This window comes from Mycetomoellerius zeteki, unplaced genomic scaffold (genome assembly GCF_001594055.1).
Source record: "Mycetomoellerius zeteki isolate Tzet28-1 unplaced genomic scaffold, Tzet1.0 scaffold212, whole genome shotgun sequence".
In the NCBI taxonomy this organism is placed as follows: domain Eukaryota; kingdom Metazoa; phylum Arthropoda; class Insecta; order Hymenoptera; family Formicidae; genus Mycetomoellerius; species Mycetomoellerius zeteki.
In genome coordinates, this window is record NW_017257086.1 from 771,520 (window position 1) to 787,235 (window position 15,716).

A 15,716-nucleotide genomic window follows, 5' to 3' on the forward strand; every position below is an offset into this window, starting at 1 on the left:
AGGGAGAGAGAGAGAGAGAGAGAGAAAGAGATTGTTCGCTTCACCGTCCGTGCTAATCGATGCTGCAGCGCGTCCGTATTGCGTCAGTCTTGGAGGTCTTCCTTTCGAGATTTCGCGGGACGTTTATGATGTAGATGTAACCCTCGAGACGCACAAGGCGAGCCTCGGGAAACGCTTGAAACGGACATTTGCTCGTGCGTAAGTACGTCAGTCGTCATGTGTCGCCAATAGATTGAATAAACGCTGTTCTCTCTTTCTCTCCTCTTTCCCATCTACCCCCGGCTCCGGTGGTCCGGTGCATCCAGGTGCATCTTGCTCGTTGATATCGTTCCCTTGCGACGCGGCCACCGCGTGGTCCTCCTTTTTCTCATTCTCGCAATGGTATCGTCAGATTTTGACATTTGACACAAGTATTTACCGTAGCACAAGTGCCATTATCAGCATCAATCGGCGCGATTGGCGATGCCGCTCCCTCTCCCATTTAGCACCTTGTAGTGCCTTATACTCCTACTTACTCCTGATTCTCTCCATCCTTTCTTGCTTTTGCCAAGCCGGTTACGGCCGATGATTAAGTTGCATTGATTTTCTGTCTCGTCTCTGCGAGCATCGCGTTGAAATACTCGTGACGTGCCCAAAGACCGGCCGTCTTGTTGCAAGTTATGAATGCACCAGACGTGATACTTTTTATGACAAAGACATCTTTTTATTTACATAAGTACTTATAGATGGCAATTTATCTTGACGTTAATAAACAAGCGCACATGTTATAATTTACTTGCGATATAAAGATATATGCAGAAAATATTACACTAAAGATATTACACGTGACGAGAGTCACGTTGTATGTACACGTACTATTGTATACCTTTTGTCAATAAGTATAGAAGCACCTAGGCTAGCTAGGAAGAAACGTGGCCGAAACGAATTGTGATTGAATCAAATGTCAGGAGAGAGAGAGAGAGAGAGAGAGAGAGAGAGAGAGAGAGCAAAGAAAAGATGGGAAATGTTATCAATTTATCACTAGCAGCTAGTAGCAGCAAGTAGCAGCTGCAGCATTTGTGGCAATTTGTGATGCCTTAACCCTTTTGCCGACTTTGCCGCGTGAAAGGCGCTTTCTATCCGTGACTCGCGCGACCGGCGCGGCGCGATCTGTCGATCAATGTTTGGCGTAGATAGAGAGGATCCACCACGCTTGAAACTTATTCAAAGTCTCCAAAAGCGGGAATATTTCGTTCCAAAGGAAATTTCTCTTTCCGTTTTTTCAATCTGCTGATCCGTACTCGACCTTCGCAGCGTAACCTAACTACTTCCTCGTCGTGTGCTTTAAATTTTCAAATTCGCGACTAATTACGCGATAACGGCCGCGTTTAATCGTCTATCGTTAGAGTCGTTAGACCTTGCCGTCGAAAAGTACGATAAGGCCATGTGATAGACAACACGTGTGTATCAGTATATGCGGGATCTTTCATTATACATTCTTCCTTTTCTCTGCTCCTCGAATTATTCTGAAATAATGTCGCTACGCGAGAGATCGATTGCTATTTGTGCAAATACCAAGTAAAAAGCATGTTGACGGTACCCGGGAACAAATGAAGATTTCACTATATGTATGTAGATCTCATTAGATCTAAAAAGAGATCTTAAGAGATCTTCATTTTGACCTGATCAAAGTAGATCGATGTAGATATACTTTGATCTATTTGTATCCTAATATATAAACATTTATCTCATTAGATATAATATATTTTTAAGCTTTAAAATGCGTGGTTGAAAACCTCTGAGATTTTTTTTTCGTCAAGATACTTAACTTTTCGTAAAATGCGACAAAATTGCAATTGTGCCTTACTGCCTTATACCTTTGGCCAAGATTGTAGATCTATTTTGATATTATATTTCTGTAGATCTCTGTTAGATATGTACGCCAATTTTTATTAGATTACACTTGTACATATATATATATATATGTATATCTTCTTTGATATTATTATATCTCTGTAGATCTAATATTTATTACATTTAGTTTCATTGTGTAAAGTTAAATATTCATATATATCAATATATTCTCGTAGATCTACAATATGCTTTCTTTATATTCAATATAGCATTTTATTTATATCGCAAATTATCTATTTAGATCTTAATGGATATAACATCAATCATGTGAGGCCAAGCTAGATTTCTGAAGATCTGATTATATCTAAAAACTAAATCTCATCGGATACAATTTGATCTTATTTGATCTAATTTGATCCACACATATATAATGAAATCTTCTTCATTTTTTCCCGGGAAACTTTATGAATGTGTTTGGCAGAGAGTATAATTCATAATTCAGTTGTATAATTCAATAGTATAATTCATAATTTATTCAGTTTCAATTTCTCGCATGTTATATTTCGAGAACCGTGTTCAATCTAGGTCAATCAAAATTTAAATCGACTTGGAGATTTGAAATTTACTTCCGAATTGGCACTGTCAGCAGGCCTTATGTTTTCCGTCGATTACTTTTTCATCTTATTACTACTATTGCTATTCACGACCAGCTTTTAGGTCACGTTATCGTCAGATCAAAACATTCGGAGACAAGATATATTTAACAAGTAATATTTTTATCATTTATACTATATGACAGATTTGAACAACGCCTGATACAACGAACAGTAATTGTTTATTTTCCCGGGAAGACGGTTTTAAGCTTAAACGTCAAAATACAGCCGATGTATCAAACTCGTATCGTCAACTAGGATGTATAAATTGGTAGTAGTTAGTCGCGACTAAAGTATTGCGTATCGTTACGTGACTACCGCAACCTAATATCGTACGACGTACAACATCGTATCGTTTCGGTGAAAACTCCATCGTTATCGTTATTCACCGGATTAGTTGAGAGAGAGAAAGAGAGAAAGAGAGAGAGAGAGGTTGGCACAAATAGATTTTTCGAATCTCGTCTTTGAAACGAATTCGTTTCTTCCCCCTTTTTTTCATCACGAGGAGTACGCTTACTTTGATAAACATCAGAATGTGGAGCACCGAACGTTGTGCCTCATCGTACTATTATACATACATATACAACACTGCCGTGTACAATTGCTGTTATAACGTCGCACGGCTGGCGTATGCGCGACGCGCATTATATACGTACGTGGCGATATGCAGGGTGATGCAGAGCCGAAACGATCAACGTGGATTTGTCGCATTCGATATCGTGCAACTATGCAGCGCAGATAGATATGCGTTGAGTCACGATTGCCGCATTGTTTTACCTCGAGATTATACCTTACTTACGTTTTTAAACGTTTTTACAAAACGCACCTGCATTTTTATTTCTTGAAACTTCGAAAATCACCGTCGTTATAAGTATACATTAATGCGAAGCTTCATTCCAATGTTATTTTGTCAATATCATCGATATTGAACGATGCGAAACGATGCGATAAACGGTTTTACGCAAATCTCATTGATTTAAATATATGCGTTATTGAAAACGTCATGCGTTTGCCGTGTTAAATTTCCGTGATAGTATAACAGAACATTATTTTTTCAATGTAGATTTTATTACTTTGTTGTTTGGTTCTTTTTTTAGATTATAAGATTTGAAAGATTAGGATCTAGTAAAAACTTGTAACGATACTTGATTGCAAAGAAAATAAGTGTTTAGCTACGAGCTGCAACTAAAATTTGATTGCAGATTTAACAAGTGTTTCAACACACAAGAGGAAATTCCGAAATTCTTCCAATCATGCCGATGGAATTTTTGGGGCGGTTACCAATTCCGAATCTTCGAGTGTATGTCACCATAAGCGTCGTCATACTTTCCTTTTCTATATACTATGCCACTCAAATAATCAAGGATCCTGCTTGGAAAACGAATCATACGCATGTCGATGTCGGACTCCATTCTGGAGGCGACATCGATCCGACTGATCCGAGAAGTCTTGGCACGCATCTTAAAGAACTCTTGGAATGTATGGTGATGGAACCTGTCTGTGTTTGGGTACGTTTATTCAAAGTAGATGAATGTAGAACTGTTTAGTTAAGAGTATAATAAACTCTATATAATACGTAAGCTTTATGCATATTTAAATTCCCTTTCGATATTATCATATCGACGAGTTTTTCGTTGCACTTTTAAAAAACCTGTTAGTGTGTCAGGAACATTGAAGAGTAGATGGCGTTGTTTTATATGGTTCTTTATGTAATCTACTATCTTTTACAATTAGCTATAAAGTATAATAATTTCCAAGTTTGCCTTGTCGAATCTTCTTGTCATCTATAATATCTGTATTTGATAGAATGACCATCTGTCTTATTAGCGAGTTAAAGCGAGAAAAAAAAACAATGATAACAAATTGATGAGATAATCAAGTTGATGATAAATTGGACCAAGATGCGTTGTTGTATGGATTGTTTAATAATAATTTAACGTAATAAATTTTCGATCGCGATCAAATCAAATATATAGATTAAATAGTCCCGTTTATGCTATACTTGAAGAATATACATTTTTTTTAAAACAGGAAATTAACATCCGTCATACCAGTTGGTGGCAGAACGCGTTACTTTTCTCTCTTATGACATTACGTGTCTCGTTACAATTGTCGTGTACATACAATCGTCTGCAGGCAAATTATGCAACTATCGCGTGATTTGCTTGACGATTGTTTCTTTTGAACGAATATTCCAAATTGATTTTTGCGTTGCGTTATATTCATGCTAGGACTTAATTGCATCTGCGTTGCGGTTAAATACATTAATTTGCGCACATTTGTATAACACAATATATAGTAAAAAAAGAGTTACGTCTCCCTTTCCAGATTATTATCTTTTAAGACTGAAATTTTGATCGTTATATTTGTTATAAAATTATTTCAAGTTTAGTAATTATCAGCAAGCGGAAACTTGTCATGTTGTGTTCTGTAAATTACTGTAAAACGTTCTTTAATTATATTTATCGCTTAATTGTCAAATTATCTTTACGACACAATAAAGGTATTCAAGATGGGTGACGTTACACACCATATTATCATTTCCTACTATTGCAATTAAATATTTTGTGTAGATTTAAGAAATTATTTTGTTTTATCAACAAAATGAAATTATTGAAGATTCAAATGTTTTTTCGTTTTGTTATGTGTGTGCGTGCGTGCGTGTGTGCGTGCGTATGACATAGCGATAAGAAGGAAAAAAACTTCCATTTCGTATCCATGTGTATATCAAACTTTTCTGACGATCTGCACCTCGGATAACTGCGGTGTACTTCAAAATTTGTTGGAGAGACATTGAAATAGAGAAAAGTTTGAGCTTAAAATTAGATGGCCTTTCTATCATTTCGCAACGATTAGGCAACACTTGTTCAAACTATCTGCCGCCCGTTTAAAGTGCGCGTGTGTTAGAAAATATCTATTCATATTATTTTTAATACAAGATATAAAAAATAAATAAATTGGACAATCTAAAATGTATAATTTATTTCTTTTCAATATAAAAATTTAGTTCGATCATCAGTGCTAAAAGAGAAATATTGAATCAGATTTATAATTTATATTTTAATTAATACATTTTTATATCCCTAAAATTAATAAAATTTTCTCTCTTAAAAAATTTCAAATATATATAATATATATATATATCTAAAATTATTTTACATTTTTCACTTAATAATATATGTCACTTTATTATTATACCTCCCTTACAATTTCTTTTTTTATGATTTACAGACGTTAGTCAACACAGGTTACTGCATGTTGATTCTTCTTGGCAAAACCATCCAAAAGCTTGTATTTGGCGAACTGCGTGCCTCAGAGAACTATCATTTGAAAGACAAGTTCTGGAATTTCCTTTTTTACAAGTTTATCTTCGTTTTTGGAGTTTTGAATGTACAATACATGGACGAAATTGTACTCTGGTGTGTATGGTTTTTGGCGCTTGGCTTCCTGAGTCTTCTTAGCCAACTTTGCAAAGATCGATTTGAATATGTGAGTATAACGAAGAGCGAAAATATAAGACGTGCCAAAAGAAGGCAATTAACCTTGAAAATATAAAGAAATATCTTTCATATGACTTTGCGTGCTATATAGATGTGTGTGTATATTAATTTAAAATAAAGGCACATTTGATTCTGGAATGTTTTCTTGTCATATTTAATAATCAACGATTTTGACCAAGTATCATCATATGTCTCAAGAAATGTAATGTATAATTTTTATATTTTTAGCTGTCCTTTTCACCCACCACGCCAGGATGGAGTCACGCGCGACTTCTTGTATTGTTGACGGCAATTCTTGTGCTATCTTCCTTCATGCTTTTATTCTGCATCGCTGCAGCTTTCTTTTTCATATCTTTCAATACTTTTGCTTTTATGGCAGCTGAGGTAAGCAATGTAACAATGCATTAGTTATTTGTCGACATAAATTTTGTGGTCATTATTTACAAACTATTCGATTTCGAGTAACACACACACACACACACACACACACACGTTAAAAAGTTCTTAGACAAGGCTTCTACATAGTTCCTTTCTTTTTGATACACTCAATAAAACAGTAGTACAATGATTAGAAGCTATTATAATACTGTTCTTTCGGAATCGTCTTTTCCGGAAGGAAAGTATTATGATAGCTGCAATCACTGTAAAGAAGAGGGGACTATGTAGAAACTGATATTAATAAAACTGATATTTGAATTTGTTGATTTTTTTTTTAAATTTTTGTCTGAGAATTTTTCAAACATACCGTACGTGCACGCGCGCGCGCGCGCGCGTGTGTGTGTGTGTGTGTGTTACGTGAATTGTTCAAATTCTTTGTTAGTTAAGTAGCTGTTAGTTCACTTTTGAAAGAAGATTGGGAAAATATCAAATGTGTCATACACTGTCTAAAATATAATGTCTAAAATAAAAACTTTATCTTATAATAATTATTTATTTTGTAATAATTATTTGTTCTGTAGTGTATTCTACTTGGAGTCCGTACGATTCATGTGATGTTACGCTATTTGATTCATCTGTATGATACTCGTGGCGCCGGCACTTCGACGCAACGATCTTGGGATAAACGTGGTCCATTGACTTACTATACGGATTTGATTTCGGAATTAATTGTGCTGGCAGTCGACTTTTTTCATCATGTTCACATGCTTTTGTGGAGTAACATCTTTTTGAGCATGGCATCGCTAGTAATATGTATGCAATTGAGATATCTGTTCTACGAGATACAACGGAGAATTACAAAACATAGAAACTATTTGGCTGTACTAAATCACATGGAGCAGAAGTACGTAACGTGTATTTATGCTATACATAATTAGGTGCAATTGTTTTATTATTTTGATTTTATTGTAACCTTTTTACGGTATCTTGTGTATTTTTTTAAATTTTATTTAACTATAAAACACTAAGTACTTTATAGCGTATTAAAAGTCCATAGAGAGACAGGATGTCATATATTTGCAGCTTGTTTATTGAGGGCATTTTTCTTTTACACACACACACACACACGCGCGCGCATATACACAAGTTTTAATGAAAATTCCGAATATCATCGGAAATTCGAATATTAGTTATAATTTCTCTTAAGCTCTATTTTTGATGGAAATAATAAATCGTAATAATCATAGGCACATAACATTTTATAATGTTGCAAGTTCACATTTTATTCTATTTTTTTAAATATGTAACAGTCTATAAACTCCTTTGTAATCGCGTTAAATTACAAATAATCAATAATTTTTTTGAGACAAATAACTGTTCCAATATTTTTAGTTATCCAATGGCTTCACAAGATGAGTTAGCCGAGAACTCTGATAACTGTGCCATATGTTGGGAGAAGATGGAAAGTGCTCGTAAATTACCCTGTACGCACTTATTTCACAACTCGTGCTTACAATCTTGGTTAGAACAGGACACATCATGTCCCACATGTCGATTGGGTTTGAGTATGCAAGCGAATCATAGAGAGAACACTCTAGAGATACCTCCTGAGCCACAGACTCCTACGAGAAGAAATAGTAATCATTTTTTCCTCTTTCTCGATGCATCGAGATACGTATCTTGGTTGCCTAGTTTTTCCGTCGAAGTCTCGCACAACAGATTACGTGGTAACATATCTACATTTACACATACTAATTCCCAGATGGACGCAATGGCGAGACAGGTAATATATATACATATACATATGTGTGTATGTGCGTGTCGACCTTATTACGTATATGTATAAAGAATGTAAATCAATTTTAAATTTCTTATAGATCTTGCAAAAGAAAAAATTTATTTAATACAAATATATTTATTAGGTACAACTACTTTTTCCCCATTATCCTCGCAGTATAATCCTAGAAGACCTTAGAATGACTCGATCGGTTGAATGGACAATTGAGAATATACTTGATGGGGTATTAACTATACCACACCATTTAATCGAAGAACCGCAAGAAGAATCCGTCCCACAAATGGAAACGATCGTGACAAATATTATGCCCAACTCTTCAATCCAAAATTCATCGGATCCTAGATTCGATATTCCTATTGCCGATAGGTAAGGGAGATCTGAAATATTAAGAATATAAATATATTAAGCTATATCCTTAATATTATCTGTATTTGTTACTATACGTCAAGAAATATACAATAACCAATCTATTGAAAATCTGAAATCGTAAATCGAGATGAACATATTTTGTTATGTTTTTGCTCATAGTTTAGATATTCTAGGACATTTTATTTCTCATGAGGTAATCTGTATGTGTGAATATATTATTTTTATAGTGGAGAAGAACCTTCAAGTCTTGGTGGTCGTTTCTCGAAATCATCTGCTGAGAGAGAACTTATACTTCAAAGACGAAAAGAGCATATGCGATTAACAGCACGGAGAAGGTATTTGGAAAAACATCGGAAATCTGAGATTGATTCGACAAATTCGCAGATAACGAATACTGAAAATATTGAAAATACTATATCCTAGATATAAGCAGAAATAAGATTGATTAATATGATTTTGAATTCAAATTACTCAGAGCTTCGTAGTTGATATGAAATTGACAGGTTGTACATTTTATTTTTCTTTTTTTTTCCAAATACGAAACAAGATCGTGGAATATACAACGCGGTGCATACTTTCTGTTTGATGATGACTGTCTGATGACTAATTATTAAATATAGCAAGAGCTATCGAAAAATCTCTGTGTATTTAATAGTTAGTGCTTTAACCTTCTGAAAACAACAAATTAAAGTCGCAGTCAAGAGATTAGATATGACATTTAAGAATATTGAGAGGTTGTGAACGATATACTCATGAACGATTAGTATTGAACCAATTACTCAATGCCATCAAGTTATGATGAAAGCTACAATGAGACGATTAAATTATAATAGAAGATATTAAGATTTTTACATAATTTAAATATGCTAATGATAAATACCTACAGCAACATGTAATACACACGCGTTTTGAAAGAAAAATTGTTAGAGAGAGAGAGAGAGAAAATAACCTTATTGGGTTTTGGAAAGATCTTAAGCTGCATTGTCGTCCACTTTCTAACGAATTAAAATTTTTGTTTTAAAGCTTTCTATTTTTCTTTTATATTTTACATAATTTGTAAAACAATCTTTATAAACTTATAGATTGAGAGAGAGAGAGAGAGAGAGAGAGAGAGAGAGAGAGAGAAGAGAGGACAGGAGAGGGTATTTTGGTTATAAATAGGTACACTAAATGTTAATATAATGAATGTATTTAGTGCCATAAAAAAATTGAAGTGACACGTGCCAATTCATAATGAGCATGGATTCAGTTGTGCTCATTAAAGCTTTGTTAGTTGTTTCTAAAAAAGAAAAGGCACGGGAAATTTGATTATGCATAATTTGAGCATTATGCATAATGCCCGAATAATCGAATTTCCGGTGGTATACAATAGATACAGGATGTCGTATAAGCGGCCACTCTTTTTTATCTTATAAATTAACAGAGATAGACCTAATAAATATAATATCAAATTAAACGATTCTAACTAAACTCCATTGCAAGTACAGTAATTATTTAGAAAAATTGTTTATGTTAGAGAACGGAGGGATATGCATAATTTTTATAAGTAAAATAAATAATACGATATAATAAAAGTTGTTTCGCTCGTTCTAACGAGTACACCGATGTATGATATAATAAAATTATTTTACAAATTATACGAGTTATTTCAGTTTAATGTTTTGCGAGTAACTAATACCTTTTCAATTTCGGCCCTACGGTGTATCAAACGTCCGACTCTCGTTACTCATATTGATTAAATGACAACATGTTAATTGTCAATGCGAGAGTCGAAAGTTAATCATATTGCAAGGCCGAAATTGAAAAGGTATTAGTTGTCCGCAAAATTTTAAATCAAAATAACTTACATAATTTGTAAAATAATTTTGTTATATCGTACATACATCGTTATGCTTATCAGAATAAACGCTACAACTTTATTATATCGTATTGTTTACTTTATGTGCACAAATGATGTATATCCCTCCGATCTCTAACGTGGATAATTTTTTTAAGCGATTACTATGCTTGCAATGGAGTTTAGATAAAAACGTTTAATTTGATATATTTATTAGGTCTATCTCTGTTAATTTACGAGATAAAAAGAGGTGATTACTTATACAAGGACACTTTATTAGAGACATGTTTGCATAAAAAAAATAACGTTATTGTTTGCATAAAAAATATATTTAACGATTAGCAACATGCACGCAATGATCGGTGATTAATCCAGAATAAAGAACATAAAATGCAAGATTCTTAATTCGAAGATACAATCAGTCATGCTATGTTTGTGCCTGTAAACAAGTTGAGATATGTATTTTTCATCATTATCTACTAAAAATTTATTAAAAAAAAGAACTTTTTAATTTGTCAAATATTTCAAGCAACACAGATACGTTTTTTACACGACGTCAAGGAGACGTTTGTTTCGTTTTATAATTTATATTAGTTGTTACATTTGACTTGATAATTATAATTTGCACAAAGACGAAAGTTAGAGTAAATTATAGTAAAGTTGTAAATCTTGTATATAACTTAATTTCATATGTAATGAGCAAGGGTTCGGAAGTTTACAAGTTTTGATGGAAAATTGTTTCTTTGCGTATTTGATTTGGATGACTCGTTACAAATAACTATTGACTTTTTCAATCTGGCGTTATCGCCATAAAAAATTCGCAACACTATTACCAAATCGTTATTATAATAAAATAATGATAAAAAGTAACGGCGTTACAAGTAACACGTACATCCCTGAAAACAATATATAATTGCATATATAAATACTTAAATATGAATAAAATCTATTGTCGTAGACTTTGTGCTTGCATCGTAATGAGGAACAGTTTATTGTAAGACTTTACAAACTTCCGAGCCTTTAATGATAAATAAATTTTAATATTTTATTCTAATTGAATATATACTATATACACACATATATATTCCTAATAATAGTAGATATTCCTTCTAGTTTAATGGAAGATTTTTATATTTTATGATTCACTATTTATTTCCGTAACAATGCAATCTGCATGTTTAATTAATTTGTATAAATTTAATAATAAGATTCGCAGTTTTTCTAGTTTGATGATTGTGTGATGAAATTTGACATAAATATATTCACCTATATTCACATATAAATAACATACATTAGAAAAAACATATGTATCCGTATATATTAGTAGGATATAAAATATACCCAGGATGTGCCACAACTCGTAACTGTAAATATAATAACAGATTCTTTGACTGAATTTTGAATCGAATTTTTTTTCTTTAATTTTTTAATTTATATATCTTTGTAATATATATGAAATTTTAAATCACACACACAAAGTTCTACCAGAATCTATTCGGAAATTAATTGGAGAACATAATTGTGTATTTATTTGTCCTGCAAAGTAAATCGTAGTTTATAAAACATTTCTTCGTCATGATTTGTAATTCAGGTATTTAGTTTAGAGAAATACCTCGATGTTATCACTGAAGAAAAAATTAATTTTAAATTTATCAGAAAATACTGACACACAAATATATACAAGATATAAATATATATATCTGTTATTAGAACTTATGTCAGTCATGGGACAGCCTGTATTATGATAATTATTTATTAGGAGATAGATTTATGGAAATGTGTCTGCATCTAACAATAAGAGACGAGAAAAACTTATTTTATGAATGATGCATACATCGTTGTATTAAAAACTTTGTAAGTAGCTTTATTTACATCGAACCATTTATATATATTTTATGGATCTCTAAGTTGCATATAAATAGATAATAAGTAATGAAACATAAGGCAATTTATATTTAAGTCAACTTTCTGTATATGGCGTATACAAAATTCACGGTTTCCATTGTAGCTATCATTAATAATAGTGTTAGTAATAGTTTTATTTTCAAAACATTTAAGTTATTACGTTTCATAGGCAGATAATCTGCATTAAATTTCTCAAGGAATTAAAAATTTTATTATTCTTGTCAATTGCCTCTGTGTAAATAAAATATATGTATGAAAATATATCAATATTTTCATATAAATAAAAGAGCTTTATTATATTATATTGTTTTGAGAAATATATATAATATCTGGCTAGAGTTTGGCAAGTGAAAGGATAGTCTAATAATGCTTTCCTGAGTTTCTCGAAGCTGTAACTTTACAATACAGTACGAACTTTTTCTTAGGATCTTTATAAATATGAGCATGGGGTGTCCTAAGTCTCTTCTATTCTACATCAATGTAATATCTATTCTACACTTGACATTGTACAACTAGTAATAGTAAGACAAATAAAATACATTATAGATTGTTGTAGTTACATTGCTTATTTATTTTACGCAACTATGTAAATGTTCTTACAATTTATGTTACATAATGTAACGAGTCAATTGTAATTTTGTATCGATACAAATATTTCCCAGTAATTTCATGTTGCGTGAAGTATTTTTGCACAATAAATATTTCTATCTTTACTCTTCATATATGGTACAAAGAGATGTTTAAAATTTATACGCGTCATTTAATTTGACAAATGGAAAATTAACAATTTATTGTTAGATTACTTACCAGTAACACTATTCGTTGGGCCATCTCCAATTTGGCTCGTAAAACTTTTTTTTTTATTTAATATTTAGAATGTAAAATCATATAGAAAAGGAATTATGTGCTGAATGAATTGTTTAAAGTTATAATTATATTATTTTCATAATTTTATTAATCAATTACAAGATATTTGAATGAAAATCAAAGAATAACAGTAGAAAAACATGTTATATACTTATATATGAAACCCAATTTATTTTTGAAAATGATGCTGTTGATCTATTATGTATGTATACTATAGCTGCATATCTTATCCAATGAAATTCATTATAACAATGTGTAAAATAATATGTGCAAAAATGAAGTCTGCAAATCCTCTTTCTGGGCTTATGCCATGAAATTGACTTCTATTTTGTGGATTAACTTGCAATCGGAGACAAACTGAAAAAGAGAATGTAAAATCATCAATTATCTGTGCAAATGAGTGAAGAAGGATAATAGCTTTAATGTAATCACTTTGAACATGAGATAAACTATAAAGTAATAGATTGGTGTATATTGAAATTCGTATTAATTACACAATGTGAAAAAAGACAGAATCCCAGGCTGTGCATACCAAAATTTACTGCCAATATTAAAAATTTACAATGCACATAACGTAAATTACAAATTTTCAGTACCGATAATAAATTTTGGAACACAGCTAAAGTACATGCGCATCTGTATTTGTAAATTATATTTGTATATGTACGTTAGATGTTGTAGTCGAAGAGTTGTACGGAAAGAAAAACGTATAACGAGTACAGATATAATTACCTCCTAGAATGAAGCAGGATACACAGGATATGAAACCACTGAGAAAACTATTGAAGGGAAAAGTGCCGACGAGGCAACAATACACGAACTGGATAACACCCGTCAGAAATACGTACAATAAGTATGCATCGATAATTTTCAGTTTCTTGGGTGTATTTTTTGTGTATTCTGACCAAAATTTGTATAACACTGTCAACGCCGTCATATTTATTGATCTTGATACAAAATATTACAAGAGCGAAATATTCGAAAACTCTTCACGTATACACGCGTGGAAGGAACCGGCGGTGACACCGTGACCAACCGTGACGTCCATGACACGTATTGCACATATATCGCTCCATATCCTCCATATTGCCATCGACGAGATACTATTAACAGAGAGAAATCCGAGAGAGAATATGATGGCCTTTCTCCTGTAACCGCAAAATGTCTCCGCGCACTACTGCCCTCTGAAAAAGTGGATGTAAACTACAACAATATCCATTTTTTTCCAGTACTCCTGGAAATAAATCACTGAAATAAGGGTGCAGACCCATGGAGCGTATCGCGCGTATCGCGGATCGCGCGTATCGAAAATCTGACCAATCGTGGACGTTCCGCTATTTTCGATACGCCGCCGTTCCGCTGAATCCATTATTGTAGCGTAATACGCGCCGAATTTAAGTAAAATCGCTTGGTCTAAAGAAGTAGTGTCATATGGCAGCCCTCGAGATGTGATATGCGTAGAATCGCAAGATTGCGTCGAAAATTGTTGCATCGTTTTTTTGGAAAGCATTGTCGGTTTCGATTGTGCCTTATACGACTAGCTGCATTTACCTCGTCAACGAGAACCTGAGTCATTTAAACTCAAAGAAGAAGCTCTATCTGAAATAAAAAAGAAGACAGTGAATATCTTTCACGATTCACGAATTCACGATCTTGTTGCTCCAGTTCATTAACGAGATTATTACTTGCTCCTTGTGCTAACCATCGTTCAATAGTAAATATTCGACTGACCCAATATTTTCGTTTTCTTCTATTAATAGGTTTGTTCTCACTTTTTCTTAATATAGAATAAAGCTCATATGTTTTAATAATTTTATGATATATTTCCTGCTTGATGAAAGCATTGTGGTTGTGGTCTAGACGTTTTGTTAATAACAACAAAAGCAATATTGTTTTTTATTTTATTCTACACTTGTTAAACCATTGCGAATTTTTTAATTTAATAAATAATAATAAGACTGTAAGTGTATAAAACAAAATAGAATAATTGAAGGGCTAAGAGCCAGTTATGTAATAAAGAACATTTAATAAAGATATTATAATTGAAATAATCATGATTATAACGCTTCATTTCGACCGCGTATATAAAAATAATAAATAATAAAAGACTCTGTAAATATAAAACAAAATGAAATGTTATAATCATGATTATTTTAATTATCTTTATGTTTTAAATTAAACGTTCTTTATTACATAACTGGCTCTTAGCCCTTCAATTGTTCTATTTTTAAAAAAATTTAATTATATTAAATAAATTAATATTTAATATAATTTACTTACACAATATGGTTATTTACTTTTTACGGCTATCCTCTTTTTTCTGCGGTCCTACAGTAATTCGTCCGCAGAAGTCAGTTTTGTTCCGCTATTTTCGATACGCGATAATTTCGTTCCTATGGTCCCATGAAGCGGAATTAACGTAAACGGATCGGCGGTTTACCAATCATACAACTGTTTAGATGAAGGCAAATAAAGAAAAATAACAAAACTCGTTTTATGATTGACTATCCGCCTGATCCGCTTACGCGAATTTCGCTCCATGGGACCATAGGAACGAAATTTTCGCGCATCAAAAA

The 15,716-nt window shown here is 32.5% G+C and overlaps 2 protein-coding genes across 5 annotated transcripts in view; one reads left to right on the forward strand and one right to left on the reverse strand.

Annotated features, from left to right (window-relative positions):
* Nucleotides 1-9,580, forward strand: part of LOC108722626 (E3 ubiquitin-protein ligase AMFR) — a 9,896-nt gene extending 316 nt beyond the window's left edge. For 3 of the 4 annotated variants that reach the window (XM_018447820.1, XM_018447823.1, XM_018447822.1), the window contains exons 2-8: nt 3,689-3,994; nt 5,718-5,975; nt 6,215-6,370; nt 6,946-7,268; nt 7,757-8,147; nt 8,287-8,528; nt 8,759-9,580. In XM_018447820.1, the coding sequence (XP_018303322.1) occupies nt 3,740-3,994; nt 5,718-5,975; nt 6,215-6,370; nt 6,946-7,268; nt 7,757-8,147; nt 8,287-8,528; nt 8,759-8,954 (1,821 nt within the window). In that variant the 5' untranslated portion in view covers nt 3,689-3,739 and the 3' untranslated portion in view covers nt 8,955-9,580. Of the gene's footprint in view, nt 1-6; nt 199-3,688; nt 3,995-5,717; nt 5,976-6,214; nt 6,371-6,945; nt 7,269-7,756; nt 8,148-8,286; nt 8,529-8,758 lie in introns of those variants that run through there. The other variant, XM_018447821.1, reaches the window with a different exon arrangement.
* Nucleotides 9,581-13,309: 3,729 nt separating this feature from the next.
* Dad1 (dolichyl-diphosphooligosaccharide--protein glycosyltransferase subunit) lies at nt 13,310-14,223 on the reverse strand. Its single transcript, XM_018447870.1, has 2 exons — nt 13,873-14,223; nt 13,310-13,497 (listed from the first exon to the last, which is right to left on the reverse strand). The coding sequence occupies exons 1-2, from the start codon at nt 14,075-14,077 to the stop codon at nt 13,367-13,369; spliced, it is 336 nt and encodes a 111-aa protein (XP_018303372.1). The 5' UTR covers nt 14,078-14,223; the 3' UTR covers nt 13,310-13,366.
* Nucleotides 14,224-15,716: the final 1,493 nt, after the last annotated feature.

Excerpts from the sequence above, each read along its gene's own strand:
- Dad1 (XM_018447870.1), bottom strand. The coding sequence starts at position 14,077 with ATGACGGCGTTGACAGTGTTATACAAATTTTGGTCAGAATACACAAAA. Across the intron at positions 13,498-13,872 it reads ATCCTGCTTCATTCTAGGAG|TTTGTCTCCGATTGCAAGTT; the intron begins GTAATTATATCT and ends TCTCTTTTTCAG.